Here is a 19,123-nt window from a genome sequence, read left to right on the forward strand (position 1 = left end):
TTTTTTTGAATGATAGTGTCTATAATGCTATCCTTACTGATAATGCCCTACCTTTGTATGTTGGAGCTCGGGGGTGGAAAGATAACTTGTATATTTAGTTCTAAGGTTTTCACATCAAGATGAACTGAATCTAAAGAGCCTCATCTCATTAAACCATGAGATCCTAGATTTTGAGATGATGCGGTGATGGTGAGCTGTTGGGGGGCACTGGAGAGAGGGGGAGTGTGTTTGCACGTAGGACAGGGGTGGATTCGGGACTGCAGGTGGACTGTCAGCCTCTCAGACGTCCCATGTTCCCGATCTCGGGGATCTCAGGTAGTCCACACCCATACTGAACAGGGCTGACCTTTGTAACCAACTGGACATTGTAGAAATAATGGTGCATAACTTCTGAAGCTAGGTCATCAAAGACACTTCCTCTCTGAGTCTTTAGCTCAGTAATGTTATGAGGACCCTTAAGAAGCCCTGCGGAGAGGTCTGTGTGGTGAAGTACTGAGGGCTGCCCGTAACCAGCACCACCTTGCAGCCATATGGGTGAGCCATCTTGAGATTAGTCCTTGTGAAGCCAATCTCAGCATCCTAAGACACCCTGAACCAGAACTACCTAGCCAAGCTGTACCTGAGTTTCTATCAGAAACGGAGATAACAAAAACTTCTCTCTTAATCCATGAAAAAAAATTTTGGAGAGGGTTTATTTTTTACTTATTAAAAATCTTCAGTATAGTTAACATGCAACATTATATTAGTTTCAGGTATACAATATAGTGGTTGAGCAATTCTATACATTGCTCAGAGCTCATTGTGATAAGGGTACTCTCCTTTTTTTTTTTTTTAAATGTTTATTTTGAGAGACAGAGTGTGGTGGGGATGGGTGGACAGAGAGAGAGAATCCAAACAAGCTCCTCACTGTCAGCACGGAGCCCAATGTGGGTCTCAAACCCATGAATCATGAGATCATGACCTGAGCCAAAACCAAGAGTCAGATGCTTAACCAACTGAGCCACCCAGGTGGCCTGAAAAGTGTACTGTTTAATCCCTATCTATTTCACCCATTCCCCCATTCACCCACCCTTCTGGTAACTGTTTTCTGTAGTCTTGGTTTATTTCTTTTTTTGTTTGTTTTGTTTCTTAAATTCCACATATGAGTGAAATCATATGGTATGTGTCTTTTTCTGATTTCACTAGCACTATACTCTCTAGATCTATCCATGGTGTTGCAAATGGCAAGGTTTCATTATTTTTTTATGGCCAAGTAATATTCCATTGTCTATATATACCACATCTTCCTTATCCATTCATCTATCAATGGAACTTGGGTTGCTTCCATATCTTGGGTATTGTAAATAATGCTGCAACAAACCTTGCATTGATACATCTTTTTGAATTGATGTTTTGTTTTATTTAGGTAAGTACCCAGTAGTAGAATTACTAGATCATATGGTAGTTCTTTTTTTTTTAATTTTTTAATTTTACTATTGAGACAGAGAAACAGAATGCGATCAGGGGAGGAGCAGAGAGAGGGACACACAGAATCCAAAGCAAGTTCCAGGCTCTGAGCTGTCAGCACAGAGCCCAACACTGGGCTTGAACTCATGAACTGTGAGATCATGACCTGAGCTGAAGTCGGATACTTAACCAACTGAGCCACCCAGGCACCACTGGTAGTTCTTTTTTTTTAATTAAAAAAAATTTTTTTTGTTTATTTTTGAGAGACAGCACAAGCCAGGGGAGGGTCAGAGAGAAGGAGACACAGAATCTGAAGCAGGCTTCAGGCTCTGAGCTAGCTGTCAGCACAGAGCCCAACACAGGGCTCAAACCCATGAACTGTGAAATCATGACCTGGGCCGAAGTTGGACGCTTAACCACTGAGCCACCCAGGTGCCCCTCTTTTTTTAATTTTTTGAGTAGCCTCCATACTGTTTTCTATAGTGGCTGCACTGGTTTGTATTCCCACCAGCAGTGCATGAGGGTTCTTTTTTCTCTGCATCCTCACTGAAACTTGTTGTTTCTTATGTTTTTTATTTTAGCCATTCTGACAAGTATGTGGTGATATCTCATCCCTAGTTTTGATTTTAAGCCACCCAATTTTGGGATGATTTGGAAAGCTACACAGGCACCCTCTTAGTGTTAGGGGTCAAAATGGTGGTTATATTTGGGAAGGTTAGAGAGGTTAGTAAATAACACAAGTACAAGTGGGCTTAGAAGTAGTTATATGGGGGCACCTGCATGGCTTGGTCATTTAGGTGTCAGACTTCGGCTCAGGTCATGATCTTGCAGTTTGTAAGTTTGAGTCCTGTGTTGGGCTCTATGCTGACAGGTGGGAGCTGGGAGCCTGCTTCGGATTCTGTGTCTCCCTCTCTCTCAGCCCCTCCCCCACTTGTGCTCTGTCTCTTTCAAAAATAAATAAATGTTTAAAAAACATAGTTATATGATCACTTTGTAGCGATTTTTACATTTATATTTGTATTCTTATCTCTGTGATCTATATACCTCACAATTTTTAAAAGGCTAAAGAAAATCTAGAAGGGAAACCATTCTATCTTACAATGTACAAGATTGATGATGGAATAACAGTTGTGAAAGTTGATGGTCTTTGGACTCCTGTGGACTGGGCAGGACTCTTAAGTGTGTGTCATGGGCTGTGAAATGTAAACAGCCCGGTAAGAAGCTACAATGATAACTAACTTGCCGAGCGGCACACCATTAGAAAGAGGCAGCACTGGGGTGCCTGGGGGGCGGGGCTCAGTTGGTTGGGCGCCTGACTCTTGATTTCGGCTCAGGTCATGATCTCCTGGGTTGTGAGTTTGAGCCCCGCCTTGGGCATTGGGCTCTTTGCTGACGGTGCTTGGGATTCTCTACCTTTGTCTCTGCCTCTCCCCTGCTTATTCTCTTTCTCTTCTCTCAAAAATAAATAAACTAAAACAAAAACATTTTTTTAATAAAAGAGACAGAACTGACTTGAGCCTAGAAGTCTGATCATTCTTTATACTTGTCATCTAGTGAGCTCTTCCATTGTTTGAATATATCGCATTGCTCCTTTTTTGTGTTTTCTTCCCCGGAAACAAGAACATCTCCAGTTTGGAGGAGACCTCCAAATAAACACTGGCAGGTGAAAGCACCACGGGTGTTTGGAGTTCCTGGCACACATTTGGTGTTACTCTCCTTCTCTAGGGCACTACGATCTGGTCAAGCCCTGTCCAGCAGTTTAGTATCATGCATCTGGCGACCCTCCCTCACCTGCATCTGGCAGTCACTGTGGATTTGAAAGGAACTGTCAAAGTGTGGAACTGTCAGGATCGGGACCCGCTGGCTGCCTTCCCCATATCTCTGGCCTGCTTGTCCTTGGAAGTCTGTCTCACAGAGGACGGCCCATTCCTGATGGTAAGGAAGCCCTGCATCTGGAGGGGGCCCACAAAACAAAATGCCTGCTGCCTCGGCCACCGTGGCCCCATTATTGTCACATCACAGTCTGTCTTCTTGAGTCATCCCTACCACGTACCCAAAGGGTCAAAACAGACCAAAGAATGTTGGTCGTACAAACATTGCTACCATCTTGGCCTTTGATCTGGCGCAAGTACGTTCCCCTGGTCATTCCAAAAAAGAAAAAAAAATCCCTGGGTTACTTCATACCCATGTCCCTTCTTTCAAGTGTACATTGTGCAGTTCACGATCTTGGACATGGACTGTGGAGGGACAGCTGAGGGGTTGGGAAGACATAGAGAAAACAGTGTTGGTGTTTTATTCCTTGGGCTCATTCTCACAACGTCGAGGCAGGTTTTAATCTCCATTATGTGACGGAAGGAACAGTACTATATATTTTAAAATAAAATGCGAGACTTGACCTCAAGAAACCATAAGATTGTGACTTGAGCTGAAACCAAGAGTTGGGCACTTAACCAAGTGAAGCCACCCAGACGCCCAAAACCAGATATTTTGCAACTGACAGTGCTGCCTTTTGTGTGCTTTATAATCTTCTGCTCCTTCCGTTAACATGGCGGTGGTGCTTTGGTTTCAGGTAGGCAATGCTGAAGGTGACATCTACACGCTGACAGTACCTGAGCTCAGGTGTGTTTCTAAAGTCCATGCATTTAAATACAAGATTGACCTCCTACACTGCTCTCCTGACATGAAATGGATCTTTGCGTCTGGGATGCATCAGAATATCTTACCCAGGGTAAGTGTTGCTCTGCAGGTTAACCTTGGGGGGACAGGGTCAAGCATTAGGAAGGTGAAGTTCAGGAAGTGTCGGAGAACCTGTAAAAAAAAAAAAAAACTCAGCAAGGACCAGACACAGGGCTCCCGTCTCTCAAAGGCCATAGCACATTGAGAATCCCTTTCAATAGCCAAGAAGCAGTGTTCTTGAAAGTGATGATGTCTAGGTGCAAAAACAAACGTTCGTTCATGAAAATTTGCATCGAGAAGCCTGAATCGTCCAAAGAGCTAGAGGAAGGTGAGGGGGCTTGCAAGAGCGGGGGATCTCTAGGAACCTTATGGACTTTAGCCTTCCTTGCTCTTATCCACTGTGGCTAGAAAGTATAAAGAAGGCCACAGGTCTGCCTCTCAGTGGCACTCGGAGAAAGTCTGTGGCCTTTGAGCCAAGCCATTTTTACCATGGCACAGGTGGACAGGGCACCGGAGAGCAAGGAGCTGAGAGGACGCAGCAAAAGTAAAGCCACCCTTGACCCCTTCTCCAAGGAGGGAAGATCTGTCGAGTCCTAGGCCACTTGATCTGGGCTCCAATGTGGCCAGACGCTTCTGTACCTCCGAGGCACGCCAGAAGTGTGGCTGCGGGGCCTTCGCTCTCTGTGATCACCACAGGCAGGATAGAAAGACAGTGAGGTCCTTGGATGTCAAGTGACAAGCCGTGATACTCTGCTTCCAAAGATTCAGAATACAGTTTGGCTACAAAACAAGGATTTGGGGTTTTTTTTGTGGGTTTTTTTGTGTTTTTGTTTTTAAGTAGGCTCCATGCCCAGTGTAGGGCTTGAATTGACCTTGAGATCAAGAGTCACATGTGCCACAGGCTGAGCCAGCCAGGCACCCCACAAAACAAGGATTTTCTTTTTAATGTCTATTTGTTTTGAGAGCACACGCGTGCAAGTGGGGAAGAGCAGAGAGAGAGGGAGGGAGCGAGCGTCTTAAGCAGGCTCCACACTCAGAGCCCAGCCAGCATGGGGTTTGATCTCACAACCATGAGATTGTGACCTGAACCTGAACCAAAATCAAGAGTCAGACACTTAACTGACTGAGCCAGCCAGGTGTCCCACAAAATAAGGATTTTTAAGGAGGCTTTTCTAGAGTCTCTCCTGCACGGAGATGTTCCTTCCCTCTTCCCCTGACTGCGTGTGCAACAATCTCTCTGTAGGTCTTTTTCACAGAGCGCTTGCTGAAACCGTTGGAAGGCGAAAGCCCCCAGTCACTCTCTATCCCGTTTTCGTCGTGCTGCAGAGCCTGCTGGGCCCCAAGGAAGACAAGCAGGATAACAGTGATGTACCGAAGAGGCTCTTCCAGAAAGACAGGATTTACCACCTTTGACCTAATAACTGAGAGGACTGGGGACAGAACAGTCATCCAAGGTAGGCGGTGCCACACCAGAAACTGGAAACACGGCATCTCCTCCCCTCACACGTGCATTCTTTTGAAGCTATAAATGTATGTAAATGGTCTGTGTGAAGCAGGAGGGGATTTCTTTAGCTGCAGGCTAACCCTTGCCTGTGCGTCTCTGATGCCCACGCTCTGAACTCTACGGTCCACCCTGCACTCGGACAGATGTGTTTTTATTTACTTGTTTTTTTAGAGTGTGCGCATGAGCAGGGAAGGAAAGAAAATATTTTTATTTTTAATTATTTTTATTTTACTGTTTATTTTTGAGAGAGAGAAACAGAACATGACTGGGGGAGGGGCAGAGAGAGAGGGAGACGTAGAATCCGAAACAGGCTCCGGGCTCTAAGCTGTCAGCACAGAGGCCAACAGGGGGCTTGAACTCACAGTGAGATCAAGACCGGAGCCGAAGTCAGACACTTAACCAACTGAGCCACCCAGGTGTCCCGAGAGAGAGTGTGAGACAGAAAATCTTAAGTAGGCTCCATGTCTGGCCCTGCATAGAGCCCAACAGGGAGTTGATCTCCTAACTGTGAGATCATGGCCTGAGCCAAAATCAAGAGTTAGATGCTCAACGGATTGAGCCACCCAGCTGCGCCTTGGGTATCCTGCTTTCGGGCCTGGGTCCCAACGGCCCCTCAAGTGCCTGAGCTGTCACTGTCCACCGCCCTCTGTTCCCATGTCCTAACACCTGTTACCGTGGTCAATGACCTGTATCTGTCACCGGCCTGTCCTTCATTTTCCTCACCGGACTGACGTCCCATGAAAGTAACAAGTATGTTTCCTCATCCATGTAAAGACCCCGTTCTGACTAAATGACTCAACATGCGTTTGTTCTGCATGACAACAGCCCAGCAGATCGCAACTTTCCTGTTGCCGCTTCACATGGAGAGTCCGATTTGGATGGAAGCCGGTGATGGAAATCTGATCATCTTTGAGAGCGGACGGTACTTGTTCGTCTTCACCATCAGCGGGCACCAGCTGCAACGATTTGACGACCACCAGAGGACCATCGGCAGTTTATGGGCGGTACGTATGCCCCGTCTCCCTGCGCTGCTCACTGCTCGGACTGTGCCTCTGGGCACTCACCCCAGGCCTCCTTTGAAGGATTCTCTGCATGTCCTCACCACGTCCATGGACGACTCTCTGCATGTGTACATGTGGGAAGAGGAGGGCCGTTACCCCTACCTCAAGAGCTGCTGTCACCTGGAAAGCATAGGGAGTTGCCTGGCACCAAGCTGGTAAGCCCCGCGGCCTGAACGCCCCCTCAAGATTTTAGTTTTCTACAGTAAAAAAAAAAAAAAAACGGATAGCAGCTGAGGGTTGTTTTGTTTTTTAAATTATTCAAGGACTTATAGGAATAAACTGATGTCCAAAAAGAGAATTGCTAATTCTTGGAGTAGGAGTATGTTCACAGCCCTTGCAGTAGATTTCAAAAGGGTTTCCAAAATGGCTCCTATTTATTTGCCGACAGCAGGATATAGATCTATATCCTCAGTGTCCCATCTTGATTTGCAAGGTTTATACCTTTTTTGAGTTCATCAGTCATTTGAGTCAATTCTTCAGCAAGCTGTTTGAAAAATAAAAATTTTTTAAATGTTTATTTATATTAGGGGGGTGGGGAGAATGAACAGGGGAGGCCTAGAGAGAGAGGGAGACACGGAATCCGAAGCAGCAGGCTCCAGGTTCTGGGCTGTCAGCACAGAGCCCGATGCAGGTCTCAAACTCATGAACCGGGAGGTCATGACCTGAGCTGAGCTGAAGTCCCACGGTTAACAGACTGAGCCACCCAGGTGTCGCCTTAGCAAGCTGTTTTTATCTCCATTTTAGTTTTCTTCTCGGTTGCTTGCCTTCATCTAAATTCTTTTTCTTGAGGTTTTACATACTGTACATAGGGTTCTTGCTTTTTATATACATTGTTGCTTGTCCTTCTAATGTTTATTTTTGGCAATATCTAACAAAATACAATACATGTACCCTTTGAACTGCCAGGACCACTGATAGGAATTTACTTTGACGGTACGCCTCCAATGATTAAAAATACATTGGTTGGTGCACCTGCGAGGCTCTGCTGGTTGAGCGTCCAACTCAGTTTCCACTCAGGTCATGATCTCTGGGCTTTCTGGGTTCAAGCCCTGTGTTGGGTTCTACACTGACAGTGTGGAGCCTGCTTAGGATTCTCTCTCCCCCTCGCTCTCTCTGCCCCTCCATTTGTGTGGTCTCTGTCCATAAATAAATAAATAAAACAAACTTTAATAAAAAAAAAAAAGTAAATAAATAAAAACAATTGGTTGTTTATCGCGACATGAGTTGTGATTGCCAAATGCTGGAAGCCAGCTAAGTGCCCTAACATAAGAGATTGTTTAAGTTACTATGGCAGGTCCACATACTGGCGTATTGTGTGACTGTAATTTAAATCTCTATGTTCAGAAGTTATTTCAGTGTTTTTGAGGCACAAAAAAATTCTTTAAGCATTTATAATATATAATTAGAACAGATTTTATTTTTTGCTCTTTATCATATTTAATCTTAGCCTACTAAGTCACAAATGCTTTTCTTTCAATAATTTTAAATAGCTCCCCTTCATACTTGATGATGTCCCTTACTGTGCAGCATTGTCTTTTATACATCTTATTTTTTTACCAATGCAAAGAAGATTTCTGTCTTCCCCCAGTAGGATCCATTTGTCCAACACAGTTTAGTTTTGACAGAAATACAGGCTTTTAATCAGAAGCACAAACCAGAGTGTCCCTCTCCTGCTCCACTGCAGCGGGTCCCTCCTTCCATCCCAAGCACCAGGCCGCCATTGATCTGTTTTCTGTCCCTATTAATTACTTTAAATTTTCTAAAATTTTGTGTAAATGGGATTACATGGTATATATTCCTTTGTGTCTAGCTTTTCGTTTTTTTTTTAAGTTTATTTTGAGAGAGAGCTCACACGTGTGCGTGGGAGAATTGGGGAGGGGCGGGGGGAGAGAGAATGCCAAGCAGTCTTCTTGCCGTCAGCGCAGAGCCCGGTGCGGGGCTCGATCTCAGGCAATCATGAGATCGTGACCTGAGCAGAAATCAAGAGTCAGACATTAAACTGACTGAGCCACCCAGGTGTCCTGTGTTTCACTTCTTTCAGTGAGCATGGTGTCACCCTTGCTGAGCGGATCAGTAATTCACTCCCTTGTACTGCTGGGTCCTTTACTACGGTCCCGTTGTGTAGATGGACCACAGCTCATCACCTCACATAAATGTTGTTTCTAGCTTGGGATAAACATGTTTTCCTATCTACCTCAGAGTGGAAGTGTTAGGTTATATGACCTGCTTCACTTTATAAGAAGCTGCAAACGCTTTCCTAGCGCGCTGTGCACTTTTGCATTCCCCCTTGGTATTGTTCCGTTTTCGTTTTATTTCTACATTCTAAAGGGCGTGTAGTGCTCTCTCATTACGGTTTTATTGTCTCTTTCCCTAGTGATGATACGCAGCTTTTCATTGGCTTATTTGCCTTCCAGATATCTTTTTTTGGTGAAGCATTTTTTCAAACCTTTTGTATGTTTTTTAGTTGGGTTGTTTATTGAGCTTTGATAGTTCTTTATATATTCAGAATGTAAGTTTTATAAGATAAGAATTTGCAATACTTTTTTTTCCACTTTGTGGTTTGTCTTTCTATTCCAACACTGTCTTTCAAAGAGCAAGTCTTCTTAATTTTGATAAAGTCAATTTTTTTTCTAAAAAGATGAGGTTTGGGATGTTGTATCTAAGAAATTTTTGCCCAACCCAAGGTCACAAAGATTTTCCCCTATGTTTTTGTCAAAATTGTATAGTTTTAGGTTTCATGTTTAAATCTATTATCCATTTTGGGTTTATTTTTTTGAGAGGGAGCACATGAGCTGGGGAGGAGCAGGAGGCGGCACCATGCCTAGTGTGGAGCCCGATGTGAGGCTTGATCTCATGACTGAGATAGTGACCTGGGCCGAAATCAAGAGTCAGATGCTTAACCGACTGAGCTACCTAAGTGCCCCAGTCTGTTATCCATTCTGAACTAAATTTTATATAGAGCAAGATATAGATCAAGGTTTCTTTCTTTTTTTTTTTTTTTTTTTTTTTTTTTTTTTTTTTTTTTTTTTTTTTTTTTTTTGGCATACCAGTATTTTATTATTCAGCTCCATTTGTGGTAGGAAAAAAACATTTTTCATTGAGAATATATATATATATACACACACACACACTATAATATATGTTAATTTCAAGACTCTTTTGTTCCAAGGACCTATGTGTCAATCCTTTCTCTCATAGCACACTGCTTTGAAAGTGTAACTTTATAGAAACTTAAAAATCTGATGATAGGAGTGCTCCAGTTTGTTCTTTTGCAAAATTACTATGACTATTCTGGTTCCCTTGGTTTTTTGTTTTGTTTTGTTTTGTTTTGATTTAAAAATTTTTTTATGTCTTTTATTTATTTTTGAGACAGAGACAGTGTGAGCAGCGGAGGGTCAGAGAGAGGGAGATACAGAATCCGAAGCAGGGTCCAGGCTCTGAGCTAGCTGTCAGCATAGAGCCTGATGTGGGGCTCGAACCCACAAACCGCGAGATCATGACTTGAGCCGAAGCCAGACGCTTAACCGACTGAGCCACCCAGGCGCCCCTGGTTCCCTTGTTTTTCACATATATTTTAGAATAAGTTTGTAAATGTCTACAGAAATCTTGCTGGGGGTCATGCTGCTGGCTCAGTTGATGGAGCATGTGACTTTTGATATTGGGGTGGTAAGTTTGAGTCCCACATGGGTCTTAGAGATTATTTAAGGAAAAAAAAATTAGGGGCTCCTGGGTAGCTTAGCAGAAGAGCACATGTGACTCTTGATCTTCTGATCATGAGTTCAAGCCCCACACTGGGTGTAGAGATTACATACATACATACATAAACTTTAAAAGAAACAGAATACACACACATACAGACACACATAGTTCTGCTGGGGTTTATACTGGAATTCTATTGGATCTATAGAGAAGTTTGGGGATCTTTACAGTTGATTGTCTTTACAATTGAGTCTTCCAATCATGAACCTTATATCTTATTAAGTCTTCCTTATTTTATTAGTGTTTTTGTAGTTTTCAAGACACAGATTTTGCAAATATTTTATAAGATTATACCTAAGTACTTAGTGGTTTGGGTGCTACCATAAACAAACAGTAATGTCTTCAACTTTCTATTTTTTTATTAATAGGATGTAGAAATAAGATGGACTTTTTAAATTTTATTTTTTGAGAGAGCACAAGCGGGGGAGGAGCAAAGAGAGAGGGACAGAGGAACTGACGCGGGCTCTGTGTGGACAGGCTGACAGCAGTGAGCCTGATGTGGGGTTTGAACTCATCAACTGTGAGATCATGGCCTGAGCCAAAGGCAGACACAACCAACCAAGCCACCCAGGTGTCTCATGATTGACTTTTGAAATACTAACTTGGTATCCTGCAACCTTGGTAAACTGTTATTCAAATAGCTTTTCTTAATAGATTTATTGATAGTTTGTGATTTTTCTATGTATATAATCATGTCATCTGTCAATAGGTTTTTTCCCCCATGCTTTCCATCTGTACATGTTTTATTCCTTGGTCTTGACTTAATTGCATTGGATATAACCTTCAATAACAAGGGGCACCTGACTGGCTCAGTTGTAGAGCAGGCAACTCTTGACCTCAGGGTCATGAGTCCAAGCCCCACATAGGGCATAGAGCTTACTTACATACATAAAAACCTTCAGTAACAACATTGGAGTGAAGAGCAGGTATCCCTGCCTTTTATAGAAAGTGTTGAGTCTTTCACCATTATAATATCCATTGTTTGTTTTTGTAGTTGCCTTTATTTAGAGTCAGGAAGTTCCCTTCTAGTCCTGATTTGCCGAGGGTTTTTATCAACAGATGTTTAATTTTGCCAAATGCTTTTCCTGCATAAATTACTATAAGAACATACTTCTTTTTAATTTTTAATTATTTAAGATTTTATTTTTAAAAATTTTAATGTTTATTTTTGAGAGAGAGGGAGAGACCATGAGTGGGGGGAGGGGTAGAGAGTGAGGGCAACAGAGCAGCACAAAGCAGCTCTGTGCTGACAGCAGAGAGCCGGATGTGGAGCTCAAACTCCTGAACCATGAGATCATGACCTGAATGAAGTTGGATACTTAACTGACTGAGCCACACAGGTGGCAGATTTTATTTTTATTTTTAAAAACATTTTAATGTTTATTTTTGAGAGACAGAGACAGCACGAGCAGGGGAGGGGCAGAGAGAAAGAGACACAGAATCCGAAGCAGGCTCCAGGCTCTGAGCTAGTGGTCAGCACAGAGCCTGACGTGGGGCTCGAACCCACAAACTGTGAGATCATGACCTGAGTCAAAGCCAGACACTTAACCGACTGAACCACCCCCAAGATTTTATTTTTAAATGATTTCCATGCCCAACATGAATCTCAAACTCCTGACCCCAAGATCAGTCTTGGCATGCTGTACCAACTGAGCCAGCCAGGTGTCACTCATTTTTCCTTTTTAGGCTGCTAATAAGTCAAATACATTGACTTTTCTGAATATTGAACCAGCCTTGCATTCCTGAAATAAACTCCACTTGGTCATATTGTTTTCTTTTTATATATTGCTAGATTCAATTTACTAATATTTTGTTAACAATTTTTGCTTCTGTATTCATGAGGGATATTAATTGGTAGTCTTATGTATTGTCTTTGTCACATTTTGGCATTAAAATAGCAGTGGCTCCATAAAATTAGTGGCAAGTGTTTCCTCACCTTCTATCTTCTGGAAAAGATTTTGTAGAATTGGTGTTATTTCTTCTTTAAAAGTTTAATAGGGGGCATCTGGGTGGTTCAGTTAAGCACCAGACTCTTGATCTCAGGGTTGTGAGTTCAAGCCCTGCATTGAGCTCTGCACTGGGCATGAAGCTTACTTCAAAAACAAACAAACAAAAACAAATAAAATTTAATAGTCTCCAGTGGACCATCTAGGCCTGGAGATTACTTTTTTGGAAGGTTATAACTATGAATTATTTAATCGTTATAGAGCCATTCAGATTTTTACAGAGTGAGCTTTGGTAGTTTATGGTTTTCCAGGAATTAGTCATTTCATCTAACTTGTCAAGTTTGTGTGTGGATTTGTTCCTGCAAAATCTATGGTGATAGCAACTCCTTGACTCCTGATATTGGTGATTTTTTAAATTTTCTTTGCCAGTCTTTTTTTTTTTTTTAACATTTATTTATTATCGAGCGTGAGAGAGACACAGCATGAGCAGTGGGTGTGGTGGGGAGGGGGGAGCAGAGAGAAGGGAAAACACAGAATCTGAAGCAGGCTCCAGGCTTTGAGCTGTCAACACAGAGCCCGACACAGGGCTCGAACTCACAAACCGTGAGATCATGACCTGAGCTGAAGTCAGACGCTTAACTGACTGAGCCACCCAGGTGCCCCTCTTTGCCAATCTTAATAGAGGTTTCTCAATTTCAATTACCTTTTCAAAGAAACTTTTCTGTTCAGTTTCATGTCTGCTCTTTTATTTCCTTCTTGCTTTGGTTTATTTTGTTCCCTAACATTTTAATATTTGAGGTGGAAATTTAGATTATTGCTTTGAGCCCTTTTTAAATATAAGCATTTGATGCTCTAACTTCCTCACTAAGCACTGCTTTGGCTGCAACTTACAAATTTCAGTGATTGTATTTTTATTTTCACTCAGTTCTATATAGTTCTATTTTCATTCTCACTCAGTTCCATATAGTTTTTTAAAATGTTTGTTTTGAGAGTGGAGGGAGACAGAGACAGAGGGTGAAGGTGAGCTAGCAGGGGAGGGGCAGAAACAGAATCTCAAGCACAGAGCCTGACCCAGGGCTTGATCCCGTGAACTATGGGATCATGACCTGAGCCAAAACCAAGACTGGGACACTTAACCAACTGAGCCACCCAGGTGCTTCTTTTCCATATGTATTTTTAAATTTCCCTTTCCCCCTTTGACCCATGGTTTATTTTCAAGTTATTTAACAGAAAGTGTAATATTAATTTCAGGACTATGTAGAGACTCATGGATTACTTAAGTGTGCTTATTTTTCAAGTGTTTGGATATTTTATTTCTTTTGATTTCTAGTGTAAATCAATTATCTTTAAATTATATTTAAATTATCTTAATTTATCTTTTTCAGTTCCTCCATATCTTTTCTGATTTTTGATCTAGTGGTTCTACAAATTAGGAGATCATTGAGTTTCCTCACTATAAATGTGGATTTGTCTCTTTTTCCTTTAATTCAGTTTTGGGGTGCCTGGGTGGCTCAGTTAAGCATCCAACTTCGGCTTAGGTTATGATGTCATGGTCTGTGAGTTCAAGCCCTGCAGCTGGCTTTGTGTTGGCAGCTGAGAGCCTGGAGCCTGCTTCCAATTCTGTGTCCCGTCTCTGCGCCCTCCCCTGCTCATGAGTTCTCTCCCCCAAAACAAAAAAAAATTTTTAATTCTATTAGTTTTTACGTCATTGTGCAGCTCTGTTATTTGGTTCATACGTGTAGTAGTATTATGTCCTCTTGGTTACTTGGCCCTTTTATTTTTGTGTAATGTCCCTCCTGGTCCTTGGCAGTTTTCTTTGCTCTGAGATCTACGTTACCTGTTATTCATTTAGCTAGTCCTGCTCTTTTGATTAATGTTTGTAGGTTCCATGGTTTTCCATTCCTTTACTTCCAATCTGCTTATATCCTTACAGTTGAAGTGAGTTTCTTGTAGACAGCATCTAATTGCATCATGATTCTTATCCACATTGTGCCAAGATTTTTTAATTGGTATATTAACTTTTCTTATTTGGAAAATGCGCTATTTCCTTCTGGCTTCTATGGTAGCCAATGAGAAATCCACCGTCAAAGTGGTGTTCTTCTATAGATAAAGTGTCATTTTTCTCGGGCTGATTTCAAGCTATTTTGTCTTGTTTTCAGAAACTTGGTATGTTTGATGTAGACTTTTTTGAATTTAACCTGTTTGGGTTTGATCAACTTTTTCAATCTGTAGGTTTACCAAATTTGAGGAGTTTTTAGCTATTACTTGAGTCCACCTCTACTCACCTTAGTGCAGGGGAGGAGATGGTCAACAGGGGTCCACCTCACAGTCTCCCTAGGGGGAGGGGTCAAGGTGCCACTGTTGCTCAGGTTAGTGCAAGGCAGGGATGGCTAACAGGACTCTACCCCCGGTTTCTGGACTCCTGCAGAAGAGGGTAAGAGTATCACCTCCTTAATCCAGGATGAGGAGAGCTGATAGGGCCATGCCTCACAACCGCCCCCTCACCCCATGGGGAGGGAGGCGTGACCTCTTTTTAGGTATTTGCCCGGAATAGAGCAGGTATAGTCAAAGGGAACAGAATTCTATTTTAAAATAAAAATATTCTCATTGTTAAATACTATCTCTGATTTGCTAGATGATCTTGATAATTCTGGCACTGCATCTCAGGGCAGGTTCAGATTGCTTGCTACTCCTGCAAATCAGCTAAAATTGCCAGATCTGTGCAGCCATTCAAAACCAAATCTAAGAGTGACTTCAGTGATCAAAGGACCAATTGATTTGGGAAAAAGGTATCTGTCAGGTTCAAATTTAGTATCAATAATAGAAATAACTACTTTCCCTCTTGTCCACTAATTACTTTTTTTTTTTCTGTTGGCAGCTCTGTCTCCAAAGCAATATGTGATAACATAAGCATAGTATGTGTGGTATCAAAGATTCAGGAGTCCAGGATTCAGGAGCCCAGCATTCTGGTGATGTATTCTTTGCATATGTAATATGGAAACTAATGGAATTAACCTTGCATCCTCTTCCTCAATATAGTAAAGAGAATTCTGTTTGCAAACTCAGAATGATTATTTTAGGGATACTGGGAAAGAAGCAATGATTTGATTATCTTTGGAAAATCAGACACTGTAACAGATGGAATGTGGAGCAACATATCCGTTGTCCTTGCCATCAGGGACAGTATCAAATACTAAGGCTGTAAAATGGTCACACAAATCAATTCAAGGGGAGCATATAAGAGGAGAAAGTGTGGGGGCGCCTGGGTGGCTCAGTAGGTTAAGCATCTCGGCTCAGGTCATGATCTTGTGGTTTGTGGGTTCGAGCCCCACGTCGGGCTCTGTGCTGATAGCTAGCTCAGAGCCTGGAGCCTGCTTCAGATTCTATAGCTCCCTCTCTGACTCTCCCCTGCTTTCTGTTTGTCTCTCAAAAATAAATAATTTTTTTAAAAAGGGGAAAGTGTTGAGGCTAGTTTAAAAGTGAAGGCACAACCCTCTTGATATCAGGGCTGTGAGTTTGACCCCCATGTTGGGCATGCAGCCTACTTAAAAATTGAAGGGGCTCCTAGCTGGCTCAGTTAGTGGAGCATGCAACTCTTGATCAGGGTTGTAAGTTCAAGCCCATGTTGGGTGTAGAGATTACTTTAAAAAAATTAAATCTTTAAAAGTAAATAAAATAATTGAAAAGATGAAGGCCCTCTGTAGTAGTCGTTATTCTTGCCTAAAAGCAAAACTACTGTAAAATGGAAGCAAAAAATAAATATTAGAAAAACAAGACATTAATATTTAAAGGTGGCTAGAAGAGACTTTGGCATTTTTTTATTACCATCTATTTCCTAAGAGAACTAGGAAATAAAGTTTCCATTTCTGTATCACCACAGCCACTGTAATGGAGGCAATAAAGAATTGTCCCCTCCCCTGGCTCAGAATTCAGAGTTCAGGGGAGAGCACTAATCACTCTAGCCTAAGAGCCACGGGTCTCCTGTCCTGACTTCGGGAGGCAGAGCAGAGTGGAAGACAGATGACCTGAGCGAGTAGACAGGACTCTGAGGGGAATGTAATCTCAATGGGAGAGTTCTCCAGTGAGCAGTCTGGGTTTGTTAATGTGCTCCCCTCCCCATCCTCTCTAAGAAATAAAATAAACATTAAAAAAACGTTTATTTTGACCAAGAGTGTGAGCAGGGAAGAGGCAGAGAGAGGGACAGCGGATGCTGAGCGGGCACTGTGCTGACAGCAGGGAGCCAGATGTGGCGCTCGAACTCATGAACTAGGAGATGATGACCTGAGCCATCCAGGTGCCCGGGTCAAATTAAACATTAAGCTGTGACCTGGAGGATAAAGGAAAGGAAGCCCAGTGAGGGGTCTCTGGAGAAGACCAGGTTGGGCGGAGAAGCTGACAGGAGCTACACTGTAAATGGCACCTGAAAGTGCCGGGACAGTCACGTGTCTGGTTTAGGTCAGAAGGAAGTCTCATGGCTGAAGTCAGGAGTACTACTAACCCAAGGCTAGAAAGTCAGTGTCCAGTCACACAGACCTTTGCAGGAAATAATCCACATATTTTTGTTTTTAACAAATGCTATAAAAGACCTATATTGTATAGATCTATATTCTTTGAGAGTAGGCTGAGGAGGAGCAGAGAGAGAATCCTAAGCAGTGCAGAGCCTGATGTGGGACTCAAACTCAAACTATGAGATCATGACCTGAGCCGGTAATTAAGAGTCAGATGCTTAATAGACTAAGTCATCCAGGTGCCCCTATAGATCTATAAAAAGATCCTTTTCATTGACATTTAGGAAATTGACTTAGTTTCAGGTATATGCTATGGCTATTTCTAATATGTTATATACCAATTTTACCTCAATTAAAAAAACAACCACAGTAAGGAAAGGCAGCAGGTCATTGTCTTGATTAGAATCTATTATAAAGGTAATATGTGGCAGTAGACACAAAGATGTGACAAAGGAAAAGTATGTGAAATATGTGGACTATAAGCACAAAGAATGTAACTTGTCAAAGGAAACAGGAGTAAAAATCCCACAGCATCTGTGGTTTCTAAATAACCTAAGTTAAAGAGAAACAAAATTAAACTGCTTTTAGGCTTTCATTTTCCAAAAAAAAAAAAAAAGTGGTCAAGATATGTAGAGAACACTTTCTACACACAGCCCCAAACATCTTTCAAAACTACAAATGCAAAAAACCTTAAAAATCCATGGTTAAAGTGGTTAGAATTGAAGAGAAACCTTCTAAGTTGGGGAATGGGGAAGGAAAGGGATAAATCCCAACAATACTGCCACATGCCTTATTCATAGACGTTTTAAGGACTCCGCGATGGAATACAGGACCCCTGGTGAAGCAGAGGGCAGGTCACAGAGCTGTAAGGTCTGGGATCCTCAGAAAGGGGACTGTCCTTTCACTGTAGGTAAACTGAAGGGAAATCTACCCCTTGGAGAAGGACGAGGGGCGAGCTGCCTCTCACAGCTCCCCTTCTCCCTCCTGGGAGGTGGAGTTGACATCAGTCAAGGTCCCAGGACCAGATAGAGGTCACATATAAATTAAGGTAACTCGATGAAGGTTTAATTAAGGCTAATGAAGAGACTACTCTAATTTGGATCTGGGGTAAAAAAAAAAAATTCAAGAAACCACAGAAATAATAAACCTAGTGATATTTTAGCCCCTTCTTTTTGTAAACATCCCCTACAAGGCTCTGGCAGTCCAGTTCGGACCTGTGCTCCCTAATCCAGGCCAGGTTTTATTTCTGTCTCCGCCCCAGGAAGCTCTGGGGTGGGCACCAGCTGCTGGGGCCTACCTGTGAGGCTGGACCGGGAAGGGTGAAGGCCCACCACAGCCAACTCAGCTACAGAAGGGGTACTGACCCCCCCTTCATTCCCCTCTGACCCCCCCCTTCATTCCCCTGGGACCTCCAGCGCTGAAAGCCACCCCTGAGTGCTGGCTAACTATAGACCCCAGCGAATTAAACAGGGCTATTCCTTTCATTAAAACTCCTCTACTAGATATCATTGCTTTAATGGATACATTCAAGAAACACGAATGATTTACGGATTTGACTAACCTGTTCTATGTAGAAAACCTTTACCAGAGAGAGTCATCCTCTCTCGCACCTCGTCCCTCACTCCACTCATGGCAGGGGAGTGACCTCGGGCTTGCTCCTGACCCCCTGGAAGGGGAGCCGTGGAAAAACCCACAGGCCCCAAATGGTGTCCCTCAAATTAGGCATTAGGGCTTGGTTTAGTGATTTGGGGCCCTGACCTTGTTACAGTTTCAGCCCCCCAGAAATGTAACCTTTACCTGGTCAACATGGGAATTTCCAGGTCAGCACTAGGAAATTTACTGCTAGACCCCTTCTGTCCCCCTTAGGGGCCCCACCTCGCAACCTTGCCTAAAACAATGAGTTTGTTGATAATCATTTCCTTTTGTCCACTCCCTCTCTCTCTTTAAAAACCTTTCCTTTACTGGAGCCTTTTGGAGCTCCCCTTTATTTGCTAGCTAGATGGGGATGCTGTCCAACTCACTAATAGATTAATAAGGTCAATTAGATCTTTAAATTTTACTCAGTTGGTTAAAGCATCCGACTTCGGCTCAGGTCGTGACCTCCAGGTCAAGGTCTGGGAGTTTGAGCCCCGCATCATGCCTGCTTCGGATTCTGTGTCTCCCTCTCTCTCTGCCCCTCCCTGCTTATGCTCTCTCTCAAAAATAAACATTAAAAAATGTTAA

At 42.7% G+C, this 19,123-nt stretch overlaps 1 protein-coding gene across 1 annotated transcript in view; it reads left to right on the top strand.

The window, feature by feature from the left end:
- The window catches only part of FBXW12 (F-box and WD repeat domain containing 12), a 15,754-nt gene extending 301 nt beyond the window's left edge, over positions 1-15,453 (top strand). The window contains exons 2-7 of the mRNA XM_029917870.1: positions 3,172-3,381; positions 4,016-4,174; positions 5,366-5,576; positions 6,452-6,630; positions 6,709-6,842; positions 15,271-15,453. Of these exons, the coding sequence (XP_029773730.1) occupies positions 3,172-3,381; positions 4,016-4,174; positions 5,366-5,576; positions 6,452-6,630; positions 6,709-6,842; positions 15,271-15,385 (1,008 nt within the window). The 3' untranslated portion in view covers positions 15,386-15,453. The remainder of the gene's footprint in view (positions 1-3,171; positions 3,382-4,015; positions 4,175-5,365; positions 5,577-6,451; positions 6,631-6,708; positions 6,843-15,270) is intronic.
- The last annotated feature ends 3,670 nt before the right edge of the window (positions 15,454-19,123 follow it).

The sequence above is a fragment of the Suricata suricatta genome, chromosome 12, assembly GCF_006229205.1.
Source record: "Suricata suricatta isolate VVHF042 chromosome 12, meerkat_22Aug2017_6uvM2_HiC, whole genome shotgun sequence".
In the NCBI taxonomy this organism is placed as follows: domain Eukaryota; kingdom Metazoa; phylum Chordata; class Mammalia; order Carnivora; family Herpestidae; genus Suricata; species Suricata suricatta.